This window comes from Phodopus roborovskii, unplaced genomic scaffold (assembly GCF_943737965.1).
Source record: "Phodopus roborovskii unplaced genomic scaffold, PHOROB, whole genome shotgun sequence".
NCBI lineage: Eukaryota > Metazoa > Chordata > Mammalia > Rodentia > Cricetidae > Phodopus > Phodopus roborovskii.
The window spans coordinates 9429746-9454737 of NW_026126625.1; the positions used below are offsets into that span (position 1 = coordinate 9429746).

General features: G+C 45.9%; 1 protein-coding gene across 1 annotated transcript in view; it reads right to left on the reverse strand.

The window, feature by feature from the left end:
* Positions 1-9555: 9555 nt before the first annotated feature.
* The window catches only part of Cemip (cell migration inducing hyaluronidase 1), a 148640-nt gene continuing 133203 nt past the window's right edge, over positions 9556-24992 (reverse strand). The window contains exons 23-29 of the mRNA XM_051206548.1: positions 22292-22503; positions 20859-21044; positions 17722-17926; positions 17460-17546; positions 16018-16175; positions 11298-11398; positions 9556-9690 (exon numbers count right to left, since the gene is read on the reverse strand). Of these exons, the coding sequence (XP_051062505.1) occupies positions 9563-9690; positions 11298-11398; positions 16018-16175; positions 17460-17546; positions 17722-17926; positions 20859-21044; positions 22292-22503 (1077 nt within the window). The 3' untranslated portion in view covers positions 9556-9562. The remainder of the gene's footprint in view (positions 9691-11297; positions 11399-16017; positions 16176-17459; positions 17547-17721; positions 17927-20858; positions 21045-22291; positions 22504-24992) is intronic.

Here is a 24992-nt window from a genome sequence, read left to right on the forward strand (position 1 = left end):
GAAGAGCTAAATGGCCATTGGCTAAGCAGGAGAGTATAGGTGGAATTTCCAGAAAGAGGAGGAGGAATCTAGGCACAAGAAGTTGGCTAGCAGACTCAGAACGAGTTGGATGTGCTTTATTAAGGAGAGGTAACTGAGCCACACATGGCAGAATGTAGATTAATAGAAATGGTTGGAAACAAACCTAAACGAAAGGCCAACCTTTCATAATTAATAATAAGTCTCTGTATTATTATTTGGGGACCAAAGAGAGTCCAACCAGAAAGCTTGCTACATTTCCTGTTCTCCCTCTTTCTGTCATTCATGAAATGTGATCTGTTTGCATCCTGTTCTTGGCTGCCATGTCTTTCCCACACTTAAGGAGTCTATTCCTCTAGAACCTTAATCCAAAAATCAACCCTTTCTTCCATGAGTCGTTTTTGTAAGAAGATTTTATCACAGCACAATAGTAACTAACACAGTATGTGAATGGGCATGAGTGTGGTTGTGAACAGATATGAATGTAAGGGCAGGTGTGTGTATGTGCACACACAGTGAAAATCCCTAATGCAAGGTGTGCTGGACCAGCAGACCTGAGAGGTCTTTCAGTCCTTCCACGACTTCCAGACCTTACAGGCCTACAATTGACTGCAATGAGTAGTGCATTATTGTAAACCTTGATATTGTAAATATCAATGAGATGTTACCATGAGAGCATAATTTATTAGTCATCCTGTGTAGTTGAAGATGTAGGGTTTTTAAGCCTGTCGAATGATTAGAAAAATGCTGCAGTGTACATCCATATCCCTAAGCTGTGTCATCTTGGGCTAAATTCTAGGTAAGTAATTAATAGGTCAAAGAAAAAAGCTATTTTCTAGGACATTGGTTTGTAACGCTAAATGCATTCTAAATTGGTTGTTTCAACTTTTCAAAGACATGTCTTGCAAACACTGTAAATGAATACATAAAAAAGAGTGAGGGGTGTGACATGTGTTCTGATATTGGCTTTAATAGTAACCAACATTTCAATAGTCACTTGACTCTTCTAGTTGGGAGGGGTGTTGACTTAGCCAGTCTCTGATCACTGTTGGGACTATTTCAAGATGTTCGTAACCACACAGAACACTGCAGGGTGTGTTCTTTTTGAAGTCTTTTGTATCAATGAAGCATGTTCTTTGTGAAAAAAATCTTGGAGCCAAAATTTTGGAGCCAAATTTTGCCTGCTTTTTGAAATTGCTTTTATACAATGGTGAATTGCTCTGCAGCAAAACCATTCCAAGTGATTCTTCTAACATCACTGTCCAGGAGTGTCTAGTTCTTTTTATTTTTTTTTAAAGTATTTATTTTCTAGTTACTTTTACAACTTGCTTGTTTAATAGTTCAATAGATGCATCTCATTGTTGTTTCAAATAGCATCTTGTAATTGCAGAAGACACAGACAGAAACTTAATTTTTCCTTATGTAAGCTGGCTACTTCCTCGAATGCTTTTGGTAGTTTCTTCTTTTATATTATTGCTTTGTAGGAAATATCTATACATGTAAAGTGTCAGGATTGTCTAGTCAGCCTAGCTACCTGGGAAGTTGAGGTGGGAACACTTGAGCTCACAAGTTTGAGATCAACCTGGGCAATATAGTGTGAGACCCTGTCTCCAGAAATAGGAAGAAGATGGGAATGGGGTATACAGGCACAGCTCTGTGGAAGAGACTAGATTAAGTCATTAGTATGGAATCCCCATAGTTCATAACTGGTTGCTTTTTGGGGAGAGAGACCCAGGTGTACACTGACTTCTCAGCTCATGCCATGGTTTACACCATGTGTTCCAATGGCACTTGTGAGCTATATAAACCTCTTGCTTTAGAAAGTATCTTTCCTAAGGCATTTCATAATATACTAAGGAGCTGAGTTAAATAGTGAGGTAAAAGACTGGGTATGGTGACAGATGAGCAGGCATCCAAAGACTTTCATCTCTTACCTAGGATATACATTTTAAATAATTTCCTCTGTGCATTTTCTTTCAGTATTATTTAGTTTTAATAATTTGACATAGTTGTATCAGCTAGCCTCTTGTAAAAGGCTTGTTTTCATTATTTTAAATTATGTATAGATGTGTGTCAGCATGTGAGTATGTGCACACTGGAGCTGGAGTTATAGATAGTTCTGAACAAGGGTGCTGGGACCCAAACTCAGTCATTTGGAGAAAGAGGAGCAAATGTTCTTAACCACTGAGCCATCTCTTTTGCTATGTGTCATCCAGTCTTGATAATACACACCATTGATATTGTGCTTTGGAAGACAGTCCCCATCTGTATTAGTTGGGATCTCTAAGGACAGAACTGATAGAATGAACTTACACACACACACACACACACACACACACACACACACACCTGTTGTCCAGTCCACACCAGTCCACAAGACTGAATGTCTCAGTCCAGTCTGGTGCTGGAGTGCCAGAGAAGTCCTAGAGAGCTGCCAGTTTTCAGTCTTCACTGGAATCCTGAAGAAGTAGGTTCCAACACCAGCGAAGGAATGAGTGATGGCAAACAGTAGAAAGCCCAAACTTTCTCCTTCCCTGTCCTGTTAAGTGGGCCCAGATTTCAGTGAGTCTTCTGACCTCAAACAATCCAGATCAGATTATGTCTTCCATCTCAAATAATCCAACCAAGAAAAACCCTTGCACAGGTGTGTCCAGCTTCTTAGGGTTTTGTTAATTCCAGATGTAGTCAAGCTGACTACCAAGATTAGTCATTGCACTATCCCAAAAGTTATCATCATCCAACCAGATACAGAGTGTTTTTACTCTAGAAGATGAAGGAAAGCCAGGCAGTGGTGGTATACACCTTTAATCCCAGCACTCTGGACGCAGAGACAAGCAGATCTCCAAGTTCAAGGCCAGCCTGGTCTATAGAGCGAATTCCAGGCTTCACAGATAAACCTTGTCTCAAACAAAAAGCAACAAAAAAAGGAAAACCAACCTATGTAGAAAAGACAGACAGAGCTTGGCATGGTGGTGCATGGCTATAATGTCAGCACTTGGAAGGCAAGGCAGGAAGGTCAGGGGCTCGTTATCCTTAGCTCCACAGTGAATTTAAGTCCAGCCTAGGCTACAGGAGAATGTCTCAAAAACAAACAAACAAACAAACAAAAACCCAAAGCAAACTAACTCATACATAGGCAGAATCCCATCTCGGCAACTTAGTTCTTTTTTGAGTGTGAATTCGTGTAGTTCCCTGTGTGATCGCTTGGCTGCATGGGCTGATCTTATAGGCATAGGCAGATATTCCCATCTTTCTCAAGCTGTGTTCAAACGCACCTTACCTCTGTTAACTCAGCCTTCCGGGTGACTGACCAGCTAGTACCAGCTTGTGAACAGTTGTTAAAGAGGAATTTTGCAATCTGGTTATCCAGCCATTGCAGCCTGTGCTCCCAGTGGTGGATTTGCTCTACAGAAACAGAGAAGTGGTACAACCAGGGGCTTCCTTCCATCCATCCGTTTCTCCTGCTCTCTGCTTCCCTGGCCGTTTTTCCTGATCACCCCCAGATGAGGGTGCAACAGTGCCTCTTCTTTTCTTCCCCATAGCTTTCCCCCTCTGCTCCCCTATCCTGCTCCATTCTTGATGGGCTGGACCCAGACAGAAGGATGGAGGGAGATGTTTAGGAAGTCCTCAACAGTGTATGTTGTAAAAGGCTTCTAAGTGTTATGGCAAGGGTCCTGTGTTGGCTCTTTGACATGGGGTTCTGGATTAATGTGAGGACCCACTTACTGTAGTCTCAGACAAGATTTCCCAGTTGAATACTGGCGGAACCCCTTCCTCCTGCAACTCTTGTCTCTAGAGGAACCTCAGCTGTTTTGGGGCAGGAATCCCTTCCTGGGCCTTCAGTCACCCAGGACTGACTCCTTTAGCTTTGTGCATATTATAGCCAGATGAGCCCCCACCTGGGTACAGGACCCATAGGATTTCTGGCTCATCCTGACAACCAAGACAGAAGTGTGTTCTCTAGAGGCTGACCTTTGCCATTCCAGGCTCCAATGGGAGCTCCCATCTCTGCCCATTCTGGTCACCCCTAGTGGGGACACCTTCTAAGGCCCCCACCAAAGGCAGCAGGCAGGTTTGATGGACTGCTAGTTTTCTCTTTGCATGTCCAGTATCCCCCAGACCAGTTCTTTTGGAATAGCATGTAAAAGAAATATAAACTCATGGACTTATTTATGTACATGTGTATGTGTACATATATGTACTGCAAGTATGTGTACATACATGTATGTGTGTGTATGCACATAACTGTGGCATGTGCTATGTGTATGTGTGTGCACACATACATGTATGTGCAATAGGGAGGAGATACAACATTTCTTTCAATCACAGAGGATCCAGCAGTTTTGTTTAATCTCAGGTAGATGAAAGTGGCCTCTGAAAGCTGACATGATAAGCAATGTTCACAGTAGCAACCCAGTAGCCAGCAAATGATTTAATTCTCCTTCTCAATTGACTTGCTAAGTCTTTGTTCATGGGGCAGCTTGTTTTTGCGTTGTTGGGGTTGCTGCTGGGGTTGGATCCCTTCTGCCCGCTGCCATGAGGTCATCTGTATTTTCTCATGGTGGTTCTTCTGTTCCCTTTCCGAGAAGACTGTATTTTGTTTGCTTTTATCTTCTACAGTGGTTTAGGAAGGAGACATCTTATTTTTGAGCAGGACTAATTATCATCATTAGTTTTTGTTTGCATTCTTAAACCTGCAATTACAGACCTATCAATGTCTAGGACAACATGCTGCACTTTCTTTCCTCCTGTGGGGAAGGAGAATCTGCACAGTGTTTCCCTGCCTGTGCTCACTGAAAGTCTAGTACGAGAAACCCAGCCTTCCTTCTGAAGGCTCTCAGCAGCTCCCTTGCTTACCCTGGCCTTGCCCTCAAGCTGGGCTGATGCCTGCAAAACCTTTTCCATGACTTTGTCATTCTGGACTTTGCTGCCAGCTCTTCTGACACCTCTTCCTCACTCTACAACCCTTAGTACTGTGACATCTGATTTGGAGAACACCTCAACAGCATCTTTTCAGGAAGAGTGCATCCAAGTGCTACCCATCCCTCTGAAGTGCTTAGATGCCAGACCCATTTTCTTTTGCTCTTACTCTGGGTGATGCCTAACACCAGTTTTCTGTAGACTGGTTGGTCCCTTTTCTTTAGGAGTTCAGTGAGTTGGGGATCGGGGAGATGACAGGACAAAGAGTGTCAGTCGGGTAGCAACTGGACAGCTGCTGATTCTTCAGTCCTGGTGTCATAAGGGCTAGCAGCCCATTCTCACACTCTGGCAAGCCTGTTTCCTAGGCTCTAGGTGACTCTCAGAGCTATGCTTGTCATAATTGACCATGCAAATAACTTTTCTGGGGCTCATTTAAGATGCAGCATGTGGGGCTGGAGAGATGACTCAGTGGCTAAAAGCAGGTTCTGTGCTTGCAAAGGACACAAATTCAGTCACAGCACCCATATTAAGTAGCTCACAACAGCTTGTAACTCCAGTTCCAGAGGAATCTGAAACCTCCTTGCCTCCTGAGTACTCATATGCACATTCCACACCCCTCATACATAATTAAATAGCAAAATAGATTTATTTTGTTCTATTTATGTATGTATCTGTGTGTCTTAGTCAGGGTTACTATTGCTGTGATGAAATACCACGACCAAAAGCAACTTGGAGAGGAAAATGTTTATTTCAGTCACACTCATATAACACTTCATTATAAGAAACAATGAGGGTAGAAACTCAAGCAGGGCAGGATCTTGAAGGTAGGAACTGATGCAGAGACCATGGAAGGGTGCTGCTTACTGGCTTGCTCAACCTGCTTTTTTTTTTTTTTTTTTTTTTTTCAATAGCATCCAGGACAACCAGCCCAGGGATGGCCCCACCCACAATGGGCTGAGCCCTTCCTCATCAATCATTAGTTAAGAAAATGCTCTACCAACTTGCCTACAGCCTCGTCTTATGGAGGCATTTTCTCAGTTTAAGCTCCCTTTTGTTTAATGACTCTAGTTTGTATCAAATTGACACAAAACTAGCCAGCACAGTGTGCTACAGCTGAGTAGACCTTCAAAGGCCAGAGAAGGTGTTGGATACCCACTCTCACTCCCTTGCAGAGTTAGAGTTACCAATGGTTGTGAGTCACCCAACATGGGTACTGGAATCTAAACTCTGGTTCTCTGGAAGGGCAGAGTGTGCTCTTAACCACTGAACCATCTCTCCAGTTCCCCACTGTTATTTTATTTTTGATTATGTCTATGTCTAAGCCTGTGTCTCTGTATGCAAATATGGTGGTCACTAGATTCCTACAGCTGTGGAACATCTGCAGCGTGACCAGTAGACAAGGAACTATATTTTTCATTGTTCTTAAATCAATTAAGTGTCAATATCCACAAGTGGTCCAGACCATCTCACTCTGCTCAGACAGTGTGTCTCCTCATCCTCTCCAGGGCCCATTCCACCTATTCCTGGCCCTTGAGTTCAGATTGGACTTGTTTCCCTACCTCTGTGCCCCTCTCAGATGTGGAGTTTGTTCTCTAGTCAGAACCTGAGGGCAGGACAGTTGGTCTTCTGGTCCCCAGTCTGATGACTTCCTCCAGATTCCCCAGTAGGAGGGGGAGGATTGAGAGCTTCTTGGTGGCTCGGGGGTATGGGGATGAGATGCATGCTGTCTTGCCTGGTGACACACATGACTTCTTCTCTGCCAGTGGACCCTTCTGTCTGTTTTTCTCAGCTATGGGATGGGTGCAGGTGGGATACTGATATGTAAGTAGCTCTTGGCAACAAGACCAGGAAGTAAGTGGGACAAACTTGGCTGATTTCCATCTCATTTTCTGTAGACAACTGGTGTAATGCGAGACTTACTGTCCCAGAAAATGAACCAAGCAGACAAGACAATGACATCCTTTGTATGTTTAATATGGTACAGCAGGATTTTTCCAAACCAGAGCTGGTGTCCTTGGCTCTGGGCACACCCCTCCCCAGGGCTCCAAAGACATCCTCTCACAGAATACTTAAGAGGACTCTTCACTCCTCTAACAGTGACTTCTTGAAGTGCATATATAATAAATAAATAGAAAATATACCTTTGTTCATGATGACACCTACAAGAAACATTTACATCAAAACATGCTGTGCATCCAATTCCCAAGAAAGGACCAGCTGTTTAGCCAACAGGAAGAAGAGGAACCCCTGACTAATGGCAATGCTGACCAGCAGAAAGGACAAAGCAACTTTCTAAGCAAGAAAGACATTTGTGCTACCAAGAAAATGCCTGGATATGAACTCTTGGTGGGTGGTATAGGAAAGAAGGCTTTCTGTATAGAACTCTGTACTATTCAGCTTATGTACAACCTGGAGAACTTTCCCACCGATATTTGCTGAAATGAACCGAGCCAAAGACATTTAACATTCACAGCCACCTGAAAGTGATTATTGCATCTTAAGTTGGTCACAGTGTGAGACCCTCACATTGAAAATTCAATGAAACTTAGATAAGAAAAATATGAGGTCACTTTTATCCCCTTATCATTTGCCCCCCACTCATCTCCCCAGAAGAGGCCTTTCGTCTGATGTTGGCCACTGAAGCAACCATGTCTTAGTTGGGTCTCACAGCCATTTCCTGATAGCTGGAAGACCCATTCAGTGGGGAGGAGTCCCTGGGAGTTGGCTCAGCCTGGAGACTGGACTCTGGCACTATGTCTTCTTGGCACCACTGGGCAGATTGGATCAAGAAAGTCTTTGAAAATGTTTCTGGTTGGAGAGGAAAGGGACACATGGCATTCATGAGCCCCAGGGAACCCCTGATGCCTCAGAAGAGTAGGGAACATAGATAGTTTCTACTCATTTGGGCATCTGAGCTATTTTCTCAGACAGGGTGCACACTAGCTGGACCCTGGGCTGGAGCCAACCATGCTCAGATTCTCATGAAAAGCCAATTTGTCCCACAATGAAGTATCCTGATCGCTATATATCCACTGGGCATCCCAGCACCACTGTGGAATAAAGTAGCACCAAGAGAGTTCCACAGCCATGAGTAGCCCATGCCCAAGTGTGGCAGGCAGTATGAAGAAAATGAAGGTGGCAGGGATGCCACCTAGGGGAGAGTGGGCAGTGTGCACTAAGGAGCAAGATGAAAAAGTCCTTTACAAAAGATCATTCTATTCTGGCCCTTGTCTCCTCTTGCAGCTACTTCAGGAGCACTGGACACCCGGGGCAAGTTGCTGAGGCTGTGTGATGTGGCAGTGTGAGCTGAGATTGGGGTTCACGGACTGGCCATGTGCTTCTTTCCCATCTCAGTTCTCATTCTCCTCAGATGCAGCTGCAAATCTCTAGACTAGGTGGTCCTTGAGGAGTCCCCAAGATCCTTTCCATCTCTGACACCCTTGGTTCACTGTGGTGTGAGCATGATCAGATATTCTGGAATCTTCTGCTCAGCTCTTGGCTGAAGTGCACCGGAGGCCTGTGAACTTCACTCTGCCCTCTCAATGTCAGAGGGGACTGGCTGAAGAGCAACCTGCACTAGGTTCTGTACATCGTAGCTCAGCCCCCTTTCTCTCTGCTGACCTTGCCTCTCCATCACAAGCGGGTCAGCTGTGGAGGGTCAGAGGTGACCTGCCGTGACTCGGATGCAGCTAGGGAGTGGCAGGAAACCATGCCAGGGGCCACATCATGTCTCTCTTTTCCAGTTCTGTCCTTCGCTCCTGCCAGTACCACAGCATCCCAGAAGAAGCCTTCCCCCATGTTCCTGGGTGGTGTGAACTTCCCCTCCTCCGAGCTACTACTGCTCAACTGTGTCACTTCTGTCTGGACTCTCAGCCTGGTATCTGAGTATACTGAGACCTGGCTGCCTGTCATCTGCTGACACAAGACCCCCAAGTGTGAACTTTCACCTCTCTATCCCTATATCATGAGCACTCATAATGGAGATGCCAGCTATGATGATTACGTCTACTGCTGGACTCCAGGCACAGAGCAAAACACTGTAGAGTTCTGCAATCCCAGGAAGGGCTTCCAGGAGCCACCTAGCCCCCACTCCAATGTGTCAGCTGAAGTCTCTCGAAAAGGGACCCCCCTCCAGACAGAGAACTCCATCTCCTCCCCAGCACAGTCTGCCACCCTGGCCAGCTCTGTCTGCATGCCAGCTCCTAATCCCAAGAAGCCCTACCTTACAGGAGTAAAGATGTCCTCCCCTCCCCATCTGCCACTTAATGTGTCTGCAAGTGACTGTAGAAATCAGTGAGTGGTCCCATCATCTGGACCACCTCCTATCTGGGTTCACATTCCTGCCCAAGTGGCCATTTGCTGCCAGTACAGCCCAGGTCTCTGTATGGTCCGCACACCTCTACTGTTGAGGCACAGACAGGAGAGAAGCACCCAAGAGGAGGTTGTGGCATCAGCCAGCACAGCCCAGCTGCTGTAGGTAGACTGGAGTAGGGGCAGGTGGCAGCACCAAGGTCTTTGATATCTGTCCCTTAGCCCAATGGGGCTGAAAACCAGGGGACCCAGCCATCCTGTCCCTGGCTGCTGTAGGAGTCCAGCCTAGGGTGGTAACAAGTGGTAACTGTCCTTACAACTTCTTTTTCCTCACCACAGGGATGGGAACAACTTGGAAGATTTTGGCCTTGTGTTCTTCAGTCTCCAGGGTCACCCAGCTGGGTCGAAAGCTGCCTTTGAAGCCGACAAATGCCATTTTTTCTGTAAAGTGAGGAATTGAGTGGATGAAAACGAAATTAGTAGAGAAGCGTTGCTTGCCATGCCCTAGTACTCCCCTTCAGCATCCATTGCCCCTTAGGGAAATCCCTTGCCAGCTCCATTGGGCTGTGTCCCCCTTGAGTAAGCTCTCAGCTGGCTGGTGCTGGGATTGGACATCTTTTTGTATGGGGCTTGTAGGTATCACTTGGACCTCAGTAAGGTAGAGGCTCTGTATGTTGCACGAGAGCTATGCACAGCAGAGGACAAGGTGGATGGGGAGGGCAGAGTGCTAGTAGGATTCCTGCCTGCCTTCCAGCTGACCTATGACCACCAGAAAGTCTCTGTAGCCTAAGATGTTACCAGTGAAATGGTGGAATTTATCTTCAAGATCTCATCCTCTGCTGTCATTTTGTGGCTCTAGGAGGGAAGGATCTTCCCAGGACATGAATGGCACATGGTGTGGGACTGAGTGGAACCCCAGACCTTAGGCTTCCATGCTGTGTGGTCTCTGCCCTGAACTTTGGTGACTTGGAGGTTCATGTATACACTAGGAGTGGCTGAGGCTGGAAGGCAGAGTACATCTATCATCTCTGGACAAGTACCACTTGACAATGGTCACTGTACATCTGATCCTTTGGCAATAGCATCTTAACAGATGGAAATTTGAAAATAGCCCTGGAATGTAAGGGAAAAACCTCGATTCCCTCTCTCTACTGGCTGCTATGATAGGCTGGTATCTTTCCAGATTGCTCTCTGGCTGCTGCATGGGAAAATATCTGCATGATGGGCTGCTGGCTTTGATGTTCATTATAATCAGGACACAGTTAGTCAGGGCCTGGCTCAGGAAGGCAAGGGTCCATATCCTAGCAAGCATCTCACTGTGTAACTGTTGAATTCTTCCTCTTCTGTGGAGGGAACCATGCCTGCTGCCCAAGTTACTTGTGAATGCATGAGCTAATTATTAAAAGTTCATCAAGGCTCAAGACTGGCATCAAATGGTAGCTATCATGGTAGTCACCATTCATATATCTGCTTCCTTTCATTTAAACCTCACTGAGGTCTCGCTCTGAACAATCTATGACAAGTAGCATCAAGTGGATATTTATGTCTGGCTGGCTTTATCCAGCATATCAAGGAAGTCTGGGTTGGGTCTCATTACAGAAGAGCTGTGTGGCCTTAAACAAGCATAGAGAGTCACTGGGATTTAGTTCTCTCTTCTTTTCCTGTCTTAGAAGACAAATAAGAACTGTAATAGATGCTACAAAAGCAGATATCAGCTGGACTTATGAGGAGGATGTAGACCCATGGCCAGGCTGATGCTTGGACAAAGACAGTTTCTGATGATGCTTTTAATGCATAAAGGGCCACTTGTGGAATAGAGGGGCAAATAGCTTTACAAGTATTCTTCCGGTGTCTGGTCACAGGGAATGTGCTGTAGTACAGGGATGGTAAGCAGGTGGCATCAGGCCAAGAGGCCACTGGCTATACCAAGGATTCTGGGGCTGGACCTAAGCCTAGTGGGAAAGAGTATCATGGATGCAGCAGGATAATGGTATCTCCACCCCATCTGCCCTGGTTCTGAGGTCAGCTTAGACCTCACTCTGACTTACCTTTCAACTTGAGACCTTTGTCTGCCCCAAGCTTTTCCAGTACTTTGGTCCATGGGCCTCTGGTGTTGTATCTGCCCTTCGATGCCATAAGAATGATGGAACTGAGGGAAAAGGAACTGGTCAGATGACAGGAATGAGAGGAAACTGCAGTGAGGGGTATGTGGGAGGGATGCTGGCCTTCAGTAGAGCCTGTGGTGGCCATGCCTGAGCATGGCCAGGGATCTGAGAAAGGATATCCTTCCCTCTGTCTTGTCCTGATGGGAGATGCCAGACCCTCTCTCTGGTAAGATAAGACCACATGGAAACACTTAGATTAATAGAAATGGGTTAATATTTAAGACAGAGCTAGCCAATAAGAAATGCTAGTAACAGGCTAACAGCTTTATAAATAATACAGCCTCTCTGTGTGTTATTTGGGGCTGACACAGCTGTGGGACCAGGCTGGCAGGAAAACTACTCGTAACATTATCCAGTATACTCTTTCGTTTCAGTGATGAGTATTCCCCAACATCTGCCCACATCTGGTGTTCCTGGCCTCTCATTACTTTTACATGTATGTCAACAAGCAGGAGAGAGAATTGTGAGGATCATGCTGTCTCAGGATGCTATACCAGTGCGACTTTACAGTGTAGCTTCACAGGACTCTCTCTCTCTCTCTCTCCCTCTCTCTCTCTCTCTCTCTTACAAAATAGTTTCATCTAAGACATTGCATTTCCACTCAAGATACATTAAAGTGGTAGTTTGAATGTAATTGATGCTCAAAATCTCACAGGAGTGACACTAATAGAAGGCGTGGCTTTGTTAGAGTGGGTATGGCCTTGTTGGAGGAAGTGTGTCACTGTGGGGGTGGGCTTTGAGGTTTCCTATGCTCAGGATCCCACCCACTGTGTCAGTTGACTTCCTGTTGCCTGCAAGATGTAGGACTCTTAGCTATACCTCTAGCACCACATCTGCCTGTGTGCCTCCATGCTCCCTGACATGGTGATAATGGGCTGAACCCCTGAAACTATAAACAAGCCACCCCAATTAAATGTTTTCTTCATAGGAGTTGCCATGGTCATGGTGTATCTTCACAATAATAAATACCCTAACCAATACAATTGCTCATAAAGTTCAGTACTATTTCATTTCTTTGTGAATAGTTATGTATTTCTGTTTCCTTCTTTACCTCCTCCCTCCCCCTTTTCCTTCTTTCTGATTTTTTTTTTTTAAAAGACAGGGTATGACTATGTGACCCTGGATGGCCTGGAAATTACTATGTAGATCAGGCTAGCCTCAAAACTCACAGAGACCCACCTGGCCTCTAGGCATACATTACCATGCCCAGCTGACATGTACTTCTTCATTAAAGTAATCTCAACTATGTTTGGGATAAAGGCCAATAGAAACGTGGTGATAGAAAAAGCCAAGACAGCTAGAAGGGAGCAAAAAAGGAATGGGAATGGAGACACAAGGGAAGAGGAGGGAGCGGTCATCAAACTGCAAAGCATCATGAATGCCTGACAGCAGGGAGCCTTGGAAACCCGCTACAGTAGCTCTACTTGGGAGTTCTTAAGGACCATGCTGCCAACTCACAGCAGACCTTCTGACCTACAAGCTTAGTCCCCACAAGATCTTGGCTAAGTTTGTAAGAACAGCGACCACAGCCATGCAAGGTTCCCAGTGGAGCCCATGTTTCTCTTTTTTTTTTTCTTCCTGTCTTTGTGTGTGGATCTTTGTGTTGTGCATATAGTGGACAGAGGAGGGTGTCAGATGTCCTGTTCTACCATTCTCCACCTTATACCCTTGAGACAGAATCACTGAATCTTCTGCGAGGCTGACTGCCTGCAAACCCGAGCAGTCCTCCTGTCTCTGTCTCCTAAAGGTTACAGGCGCAGGTGTGGCCATGACTGGCCTTTTACACTGGTGCCGGCCTAAGTGCAGGTCCTAATGTTTGCACAGCAAGTGTGGAGCCACGGTTGTGTGTTAGTGGTTTCTGTGGATGACACTGGGCTTTGTACAGCTCAGCCTCCTCTCAGCTGCAGGAAGAGTGTGGCCCAGTTTGAGAGCATTCTGGGAAGGACACTATGTAGTCATTGCATTTCCAGAATGGCCTCTGTTGTGTGTCACCACCCTCCCTCATCAGGTAAGATCAGCCTGGTGATATGAATGGGAGATTGACCAAACACTTACACATTATCTGTAAGGGCTTCCCAGAGGTGTTACTCTGGAGGGCAGGGGGCAGAAGCCAGGACCCAATTTGCAAAAGTCTAGGTGAGGAGTGGGCAGTCTGTTCATACTGCTTTGGACTGTATTTAGTTCCCAGTGCTAAGAAAATAGCCTCTGTAGTGGCAGACTCATGCTGGGCCAGACATGGGGAGTGAGCACTGACCTCAGGATAGAAACAGGGAAGAAGCTTCATGGGGTTTTGACTCCCAACTCAATGGAATTCTGTAACCACAGACCACAGTCCAGACATGGAAAAATTGTATGGGATCCTGGAACTTGCTATCACCTCCAATTTTGTTCCACTGGGGGCAGAAGGAAAGCTAGTGTGCAATAGGGGAAAATGGGAAGGCAGCTGGGAGGCTGTCTTGGGCTCTTTAAGAAGGCTAAAAGTGGGAGGTCCAAGGGATTGGCAAGGTGAGGCCCATTAATGAGAAAGGATTCATTGCTAACACATCCAGGCTCTGCTCCCAGGAGGAAATTTCCCCATTGTTCAGACTCAGAATAAACACTGAAGACCTGTGGCACTAAACTCAAAGCAAGGTCTTACACTTAGGGTGGCATTTGGGTCATCTGACAGAAGTGGGATAGGGAGACAGGCTTGCTTAGCAAGCAGCCTTCTGGTATGCTTTATATCAGGAACTCACACAGGTGGAAGGTCAGAGGGGGCTCCCGGAAACTATTCTCAGTGTCTGTGGTGTGAGCTGCTGGGATGCTAGGGCCAGTGATGGACCTGCGGGTAGGTGAAGGAGGGTGGAATAGGCCTAGGCTGGGTCTGAGTCACAGAACAGAAGCATCTCTCCAGGCCCACACAATTGCTGCTTCCCAGGAGGCCTGGGAGGGGTTGGAGGGTACTCATTCCTGTCTGTGTATCCACTGTCAGTCAAAGACTGACTGAGACCGAGACTACATTTCTCCAGGGATGTGTAAAGGCTGCAAGGAGCCCCACACCCCATTCAACAGAACACTCTGGGTTCTACTTATCACTCTCAGCTTCTGCACTCTGGTTCGTTTAAAGAAAAGGTCCTGTGGCCTACTGATCTCTAGATGATAAATGCACTTTCCCAACGTGGAAAGTTGTATTCTTTTGCATGAATCTGTACGTGAAAACTAAACCTAATGCTAATGTGCATGCTTGTCTTGCAAGCACAAGGACCTGAGTTTGACATCAGAACCCATGTAAAACAAAGCCAGGTGTGGTGGCACCTGTGTCTGTAATCTCAGCGCTAGGGAAATGGAAACAAGCGTCAGATTCCTGGGGCTTGCTAGTCAGTCAATCTTACCTACGTGGAAAGTTCAGACCAATGAGAGACCTTTTTGCAAAAACAAACAAAAACAACAAAAATCACAAGTGCCTAAAGAATGACACCTAAGGTTGTCTTTGGCTTCCATGCACATTGTGTGCACACCCATATACACCTATACCCATTTGCTTCCACATACATACACACAAATATGATGGGACAGGAACACTGCATGTGAGAAGAACAGACACAAAATGTGACCAAGCAAAACTTGTTCTCCAGAATCACACATGGAGCCAGTTCCCCCAGGGCCCTGAAAGTACATCTGGAAGGGCACTTGCCTTCATTCCTTAACTATTTATGAAGACCCTAGGTGTCACAGGTGCCACATGACTTGCACAGGCTTTTTTTCCACCAGCCTGTGCCTACAAAGATTTTCACACCCACATTACAGTTCAGGGACTCAACAAGCATAAGTTAAAGTCTGTTATGGAGCCAACATCAAAAAGTCTGATTCCTTGACAGGGCATCCATCAAGGGTCCCAGTTCTGGTTCAAGCAGTGCCCCAGTGGAGAAAGGTGGATGGACAGGAAAATACTTCAGGGAGGAGAATACAGATGTGCTAGACTTGGAAAGAGGTGAGGAGAAGCTACTGAGAATCCTAACATTTTAGGACACCAGGGAGGGAGCAGGTGGGAGGTCAATGGACTGTTTTAGCATATGGGGTGAATGAAAGATGTTCAGTATTAAGCTCAGATTCTGGTCTAAAGGTCTGGAAGGATGATAGTTTAGAAAAAAACAAAAGCAAAAACAAAAACTAAAACAAACAGAAGGAATGGGTGACCTGGAGGATTCAAAGATAAAAGGGAGAGACAAGGGGTTGAGAATTTAGTTCCATGAGAGACATCTAGGTGGCAGCCTCTAGGCAGCCATTGGGTAGGAGCGTTTGGGGTTTAGGAAAGAGATCCAAGCTGGAGAACTTCAGTAGCCACCAGCATTTGGATCCTATTGGAGGTGTGGGTGGGGATGAGATCATCTCAGTCGGGGTTGGAGGGTCAGGCAGCCTTCCAAGGTGTGAGGCAGCAGTCTTCTGTGCCTCAGCCTGACCTATATCTACAGCAGCCCTGCCTCTAGCATAAGCAGCAACTGGCATGTAGGTCTCCCCATCCAGTAGGCACAGATCATCATGAGAGGTTGGGCATGAGGGACAGGGCCCTAGCCAGGAATCTGTTGTGTCACTGGACAGACCAGAAGCTGAGACATAGACTCACTTGTCAGGGATAGCTGCCACGTAGTTGAAGAGCTGCCAAGGTATACCCTGTAGGATGGCATTTCTGAAGCTCCCATGGCTCACCACATGACCTCGGTTCCCATCAATTACCACTACCTGGATGCCATCTTCTGAGCAAGGGTACTTCCTCCCATCCACCTGCAGGGCCAAAGCAATACAGAGATGCATGAGGGATCCTGGGGCATCTGAGGTCCCAGGTTCTCCTTCCTGTATGGTTCCTATGTAGACACTAAAGACAGAGTTTGGTTACACAGCTGCTCAATTTATGAGACTCCTTCACATCATTTTCCTGTGCTATCTGTGTGTTTGAACAGTGAAGCCTCCAAAAGATATGACCACTAGGAACCTGTGAGTTTGACTTTATTTAGAAATGGTGTTTCTGAAGATGTCTTAATGACATACAGATGTGACCATATTAGGGCAGGGGCATCCAGAATGTTTGGGGCAGGCACTAAATCCAATTATGGGGGTCCCCTAGGAAGGAAGGTGAGAGATGTGAGATAGGCACAATGGGTGGAGGGCCTCATGAAGGTGGATCAAAGATGTCAGTGAAGTATCTCTAATCCAGAGGTCCTCAGAGCTACTGGAAGTTAGAGGAAGCTTGCTTGCTTCCTGAACTGAATGAGAATAACTGTCCTTTGCTTTAACATAGGCAACTTATCCCAACACCAACTGTTATAGTTTAACCTGACATGCCCCCACAGGCTCATGTTTGATCATTTGCTCCCCCTGGTGAGGATGCTTCAGGAGCACGGGGAGCTTTCAGGAGGTAGAATCTGGCTGGAGTTGGTCTTTAATAGTTATGCCTGACCCCTAGTTTCTGTAGTCTCTGCCTCTCTCTTGGTTTCCTGGTCCTCCACAAGGTCAACAGCCTCTGCTCTATGTGTAGGTATGGTGGTCTGAATGAGAATGGTCCTCCCATAAGTCCATACCTGTAAATGCTTGGTGGGACTGATTGGGAAGGATTAGGAGGTGTGGCCTTGTTAGAGGAGGTGTCACTAGGGACAGACTTTGAGGTTTCAAAAGGCCTCCCACCATTCTCAATGTCTCTTTCTGCCTCCTGCTAGTGGATCAAGATGGAAGCTCTCAGATGTTCCTACCATCATACCTTTCCCCATTGCTATGAACTCTAGCCCTCTGAAACTATAAGCCCCAAATTAAACACTTCCATTTATAAGTTGCCTAGGTCATGGTGTTCTATCACAGCAACTGAAAAGTAGCCATAACAGCAGGTCTCTGTGAACTGGGTTGTGTTATCATACCTTCCTCCCTAAAATGGACACACACTCTCTGGAACCATGAGCCAAAATAAACCCCTCCTCCCATAAGTTACCAGCTTCTGTGTTCACAGTGAGACAGAAGTAAATAGCACACCCACTCCACCTCAGTTAGCAGCCTGGGAGCTGCAGAACCTGTGCTCACTTCAATATAAGCGAAGTCATTCCGAAGGTGGAAGTAGTGCTGCCTGGAACTTTCCATCTTCACTTCCAGGAAGTGGTCCTTTGTCTTCTAAGAAACAAACACAGAGCAGTAGTGAGGCTATGAGACAGGATGGTCTTTCTCCTCATGTGCCCTGGGCCTTGACCCAGAGCTCAGTCATGGTGCTGAGTAGGTGTCCAAGGAGGAGCTCAGCTGGATCCAAACCCCCTGGAGGCAAAGGGCCCAGCCTGCCATGGCCACTTACCAGCTGAGCTCCAACGAGCTTCTTGGGCATTGGCACATCCACCACGGCCCTCTCCATGAACCTGGGGTACGCAGCGGCTGTGCAGTCACTGATGCCCGCATTCCTTGGGATCAGGGCTTTGATCTTGATTCTCTCGCAGCCCTTCATGGAGCAGAAGGCAAATTTCTCCCTTTCGTTCTGGGCTTTTAGCTTCAAGAAGAGCAACCTATGCACAGAAGGAATCGGGGTGTTCCTGTGGGGCACTTAGAACCTCCTTTTCACCCAAATCAATCATGATGGCACCCACCTGTCATCTCAGCACTTGGGAATCAGAGGTGGGAGGGTCACCTCAAGTTTAAGCCCAGACTGGTCTGTACATTGAGTCAAGGCCAGACAGACTACCTAGCAAGACCTTGTCTGAAGCAAACAAATGAGCAAACAAATTTAAAAATCTGCTGGTCACCAAGGTCATATTCTGAGAGCCTTAAGTCATGGAATTGTGCCTGTCAGAGTCCTATGCAGTTGGAGGAATAAAATAAATACATTTATGAATACATCCAAGAAGAATCTGAGAATGCTGGCAAACATTTTCTGAGGACTATGTCATACAATTGTAAATTTATGTATCACCTCATTTAACCATCAACTTTACCCACTGTGTACCATTATCACACTGACTTGCCAGATGGGGAAATTGTCTTAGAGAAGTGACTGCACCACTGGGAAGTAACAGAGCCGGGAATTTTCTCATCTCATCATAGGTCCTTACTCTACTTGTCTTCAAGCTATAACTTATTCTAATAATAACTATTGGGAAGGAAGCTGGCCCATGTTCAGGGAGGCAGATTATGAGGCCGCCACAGAACTAACTTGGCGTGTGTTATTGTTGTTCATTTCAGAAAAATGCTCTCAAGTCTTGTCTGTAATATCTAATGATAAGCTCTGACTGCCTCTACACTTTTCTTTTGCGGAGCCAACTTTTAATGAGCCCACTTGGCTTTGGGCCTGTGTGCTACAGTCTACTCTACTCCAGAGTAGGGGCTCACATTGGACTCTGAATAGGTTGTTTGTTGGCTACAGGGAGGTGCTTTCCTGTGAGCTAGAATGAAGAATGTTATGGGTCTCGTTCACTAGTTGGTAACTGAGTTGTAAGGGCATGTGAGTGGTGGCTGTTGCTACTGTTGTGCTATGGTCCTCCCAGGGAATTGAGAAAAGAAGGAAACGTGAGAGAAGACCTTGATACAAGAGGCTTGGCATACATGCATACATTCGTGTATATGAGAATGTGAGAGAATGAGCCATGTCTTGGGTTTGAGCTCTTTCAAGCCACTAAACAGCAAGAACTTTTGTTCTGCCAGGTGTGATGGCACACATCTTTAATATCAGCACTGAGAAGATGAAGGCTGGTGGATCTCTTTGAGTTTGAGGCCAGCCTGTTCTACACAGTAAGTTCCAGGCTAGACAGAGCTATCTAATGAGACCCTGTCTCAAAAACACAAAAACCAAACATATACACAAACACAAAATATCTATGCACCTGGAATCAAGTAATCCCTGACTAAAATGGAAAGTATCAGACACAGGAGTCCCCAGTCAAGGCCAAGCACATAGCCAGTGTCATCTGTATGTTCCACATCATGGGGAAGCTGCAGAGATGACACCTCTTATGAAGTGTGGCCATGGTCACATCAAACCAGGGCTCCATTCCCCATCGGAATCCAAGCCAGGGACTGAGAGGCAGAAGCTGGCATGGCCCCTTAGCTCCCATACTGAACTTAACAGTGTCAGAATACTCTTGATGCCAGACCAGAGCAAGGGGAATCGGAGAGACCATCCATCCCACACACCTGTACAGATCACCCTTCTGGCCTTGATCTATAATGCATGGGTGTTCCCCTGACCTGAATGTCAGGGCCCAGGGGTGGTGAAGAAACTAGGGCTCTGGCCTCAGTGGTCCCCATGCTCCTAGAGCAGTGCTTCCAATGGCCATACTTCTTCTATACCATACTTCAGTTTGTAGTGACACCTCCCTTGGTGGAAACTGGTAAACTCTGTAGTGCAGAACACAGTTAAAACCAAGCCAGGGCCCACTTCTCACCTCGGAACTCCTTCGTCTTATCTAGATTACTTTCATTTTACCCCTAATTATGATGAGTTGATTTTCCTTTTAAAAAGAAAGACAAGCTACTCTGTTTTCTCCTCATAAGAAAAAGCAAAATGCCCATTAAATGACCGTTCACTTTTCTCCCTAGAAGGTATCTGTGGCCAGCTTCATCACTGTGGAGCATACTGGACTGCCTGAGTTGTTAGTCTGGAGTGTATGTGTTTGTGAGTGTGCATGCATGCTTGCATATGTGTGTGTTTGCACACATGCATGTGTCATCCTCAGGAGTAGTCCATATTAAATCTTAAGAAAGGGACTAACATTTTTACCTGGACTTTGCAGACTAAACTAGGCTGGCTAGTAAGCCCAAGGAACCTGCATGCCCCCCACACCTTTCCCTTTCTGGAATTTCAAATGTGTGCTGCGGTACCTGTCTTTATTATATGGCTTCTAGGGGGCTAAACTCAGGTCCTCATGTTTGCACAGCAATTACTTTGCTGGCTGAACTGTCTCTCTGGCCCTGGATTTATTTCCAGGGGAAGAGACCAAAGAGTTGCCTAGTGTCTTTGTGCAGACACTGTGCTTCTGTTGTGTCCCTGTTGACCAGGACCCAGTGAAGGTCAGCAGAAGTTGGGGGGCTCAGGGTGTAGATAGTCCTAGGCTCAGAGCCAGCTGGGCTAGGTTTGTGCTATGGCCCCTGACCAAGTCACTCTGTACTTCCAGTTTCTTCTTTTCCCACCTTCAAATTAGAATATTATTTGTTCCTTTGGGCTTGGGTAACATACCACATTGGTTTGTTTTCCTTACTCCCTTTACTTTTTTTCTGACATTTCCACTATAATCCACTTGCAGATTTAGTAGAGAGTTTATGTCTGTCCCAGTGTTTGGCTGCATTAAGTGGTTGGGGACATGGTTAGTGTCAGGGTCAAAGTGCCTAGGAAAACATCTTGTACTCATTAGTATCAACTACACTGTAGTTCTTAAGAGTTATGGGAAGACCTAGGATACATAGTGTACTGGGCCCCATTTCTGCAGGCCAAAGGAACCTCCTTACCCAGAATCCTCATCCCAGTAGTAGTGGCTCCTGCCAGGATAGCTCTGTTCCACCTTGTCCATCTGCAGGGTCCTCACAAAGGTGCCGGTCTTGGATGTTTGCTTTAGCAGGCGATTGTGAACATCTGAAAGGATGGAAAAGGTGGTGCCTCTTGGGTAGCAGAGCCCCACTCGGATCCAGTCGCCCCTAGAAAGGAAGGTAGAGTTAGTTCAAGGGTCTCCAGGTCCCAGGGCCTTTTAGCACACCACAGGATGAGTGGCCAAAGAATTCTAAGTGGGAATTTTTGAAAGAATAATTACTAAGTCGCAAAGTGTTCAAGGAGAAAAGGATGAACAATGACCACCACTGGTTGAGGAGGACCATCCGGATGGGTCATCTGTAAGCATTCAAGGGCTGATCTGGGGTGTTCTGCGTGGGTTTTGGCTGGGAAAATGGTATTCTTTCAACTGGGCTATGATTAGAGAGCACAAGCATCTGAGGGAGCATGATAGAACACGATAGAGCATGATCAGAGGGCCAGCTTAATCCTCTTTACTGCAATAGACAACTGTCTCAGGAGTACAATGGTGAGTGCATGCTACATGTAGGGAACGCTTGAATGTCAATGTACATGGCTGACCTGATGCCCTCAACCTAACTGCTTCCCTTTCTGCCGTGCTTTACATTGACAGACTTGATAGGTCCTTGAACCACCCAGGAAAGGCTGTAACCCCCCGGGGGACATGCTGGGAGGAATTATCTAGATTAGGCTAGCCTCTCATCATGCCTGTGAGAGATTTTCTTGATTAAATTAACTGAAGTGGGGAGAGCGACCCTAAGTATGGGTAACACCATTCCATTGGCTGAGGTCCTGAACTAAATAAAAAGAAGCTTGTATCTCCCTCTGCTTCCTGGCTGCAATGCGACCAGCTGCCTCAAGCTCCTGTCAACCTGATCCCCACGCCACGACAGACTTTAACCTCAAACCCTGAGCCAAAATACCTTCTTCCTTCCTTAAGTTGCTCCTGTTAGGATGTCTTACCACAGCAACAGAAAAGTAATTAAGATCCCCCCACAACCCACACACAGAGCTCTTTGTTCCTTCTCCATAAATAACAGCAGTAATGCCCTGTGGGGTTTTTTTTTTTTTCCATTTACTGAGCACTTAGTGATGCTAGATGCAGGATGAGTTATCATATACTCATTAGCTCACTACACACGCTTGGTTCACTTGGGAGGCAATAATCACCCCAAGCCTCCAAGAAGTTAGCTGTTCTGCCCAGTATACATCCTGAGTCCTTGGATTCTCAACTCTGGGTGATGATAACTTCTCTGGGTGCATCCTGCAGGGGTGACAGGGAGTAGCCTGAGGTCCTCACTAGCCATGAGGAGTTCTCACTATCGCTGCCAGAGCCACTGTCCTGGGTCATGTTATCCTGGCTGCTCTCACTCACTTGTTGAAGTTGATGAGCCAGATGGCAAGCTCAGCCGGGGCTGTCTGGTCCCAGTGGATGGTGTACCCCTTCTGCAGGGTGATGACAGGCTGATACTGCTGGTAGTGGGTGCTCCTGGTGAGGGCCCCCTCTAGGTAGAGGGGATGGCTAGGGAAGTCGTTCTTGATGATTTTCATGCGCAGGTTGCTGCTCTTGTAAGCCTGGATGTACATCTTTGAAAACCCAAAAAGGAAACATACAAAGGGGGCTGTTAGAAGGGATTGTGCCAGAGTGTCTGGTTAGCATCTGATCACCGAGGACACTTTCAGAGCTACTGTCTCTTTACAGAGCCTAAATGAAAGGAAGACCAAATAAGGGGACATCTCTCTCTGCTGATGGACACAGCATAAGCTGCACTTCGCTCAGCAGTCACTTTCTGAAATTTCCAAAAAATGACCTCTGCTGAGGAGTGGCCAGTGAAACTGCTGGGAGTTGCCTGCCAGTTACACAGTGAACTGTGGGAAATGGAGGCATGTGTGCGAGGGCAACAGAGGGGAAGAGGGGCCCCTCCTTCATTTTCCTTCCTCCTTTCCTAGCTCCTTCCTTCTTCATTCCTCCCCTCATTACAACCTTCCTTCCTTCTTTCTTTTTCCTTCTTCTTTCCATACTGGACATGAAACACCATAGGTGTAATGCAAGTACTCCATCACTAGCTATATTCCTAAGCCTCTCTTTTTGTTTGTTTGTGTTTTATTTTGAGTCAAGGAAGGTCTCACTAAGCTGCCTGCCCAAGCTGGTCTTGAAACTAATGAACTTGTAATCCTCCTGCCTCCACCTCCCTAGCAGTTGAGATGTCAGGGCCTGTAGCATCAGGCCCAGGGGAGGGGTTAAACTCAAATTCTACTGCAGATGCAATTGGCCCTTCATTGCCTATGAGAGTTTGTATGGATGTGTTGCCCAACTTCACTCTCTGCCTCTCAGCCCATAGGCCAGGTAGTGTAAGTATCAGTATCCTTCAGAGGAAAAAGCATGTTGCCTTATTCAAAAAAAAAAAAAAAAAAAAAACTGAAAATAAGACTATTAGCCACTATATCTCTAAGGAGCAAAGAGCCAAGCTCTATTTGTGATACCCTTCTGGGCTCAATGAGTAAAATGTCTGCTATTAAAGCATAAGGGCCTTTGCATGGCTCCCCAGTGCCTATGTCAAAGCTGGCATGGTTGCATGCATCTGTAACCCTAGCACTTGGGGTAGTCAGAAACAGGCGAATCCTGGGAGCTTGCTGAACATCTAGCCTCGTCAAACAATGATTTCAGGTTCAATGAGGGAGTTTATCTCAAAAAAAAAAAAAAAATAGGGTGGATAGTGAGTGGTAGAGGAAAGCATCTATTATTAACTTCTAGCTCCTATATGTGTACACTCAGGCAAAAGCACACAAACACATAATATACATATATGCACACATTACTCACACATGTCCCCTCACACACCCCCTATTCAGTTCTCTGGCTCATTCAATATTCATAAAAATAACATCTCTGCAGCTAAGGCCAAGACAGACCATTAAACCGAAGTGCAATGATTTCCCTTTGGAAGGAACATGCTCTCTTTCCCTCTAGTTCGTGTGTGTGTGTGTGCACGCGCGCGCACGCGCGCGCGTGCACACACACACACACATGTATGTTATGCATCTATAAAATATATAATATATATGCACTATATAAAATATATACATTATATAAAATGAAAAGAGAAACTCCAACATTGTCCATCCTTACAAGGCTGTTTGATGCATCAAAAGACATACAAAGTATCTTGTAAGCTTTCTGATGCCTGTCTTGTAGGACCATCAGGAAGACATGGCCATTACATATTTCCTCCTCCTCTAGTCCACTTGGCCCAGGTGCTTTCTTCCTAATCTGACAGTTTCCTCTGGCCTCTTTGTCCTCATAGATTTCATCAAAGTAATGGCAGTAATGGTCACAGGGCCATGGCAATTATTTCAGATTGTTATACTCTAAACATTGTATAGCACTGTTTTCATGTGTTAGCCATGGGTCGTGAGTGCCCACTGAGTCCTGGACATGAGGACAGTGTGTCCCAGGAACCAGTTTTAAAATGCTATTTTAATTAATTTAAATCTCAAAATGCAGATCTGAGTCACGACATCAATCAGTCAATAAATTTCAAAACAAGAGCAGGGAAAAAACAGTTTTCTTCTTGTTAAATACAACTTGATAGTTTCAGTAGGTCTCTGTATTACTTTGCTGAGAACTGGCATTTCAAAAGAAATGAGCCAGGGGTCTATAGCAATGGTTCAGCAGTTAAGAGCACCATCGCTCTTCCAGAGGACCTGGGTTCAGTTCCCAGCACCTACTGAGTGGTTCACAACTGCCATCACTCTAGTCCAGAGGACCTGGTACCTCCTTCTGATCTCCGTGGGCACCTGCATACACATGGTTCATAGACATACCTGTAGGCAAAGCACTCATACACATAAATAAAATAAACATTTAAAGGAAGAAGTGGCCTAGAAATGTGGGATAAAAGTGGAAGTTTGAAGTCTCATTTTTTTTTTTTAAACCTTTTAACATGACTACCAGGAAAGTTATGGCTCACATTATATTTCTATTCCTAAAAAGGGGCAGGAGAAGGATTTTATTTGTCTCATCTGAAATCATTAATACAACATCATTAAATTTCAGCTTTTAGCTCAAGCTCAAA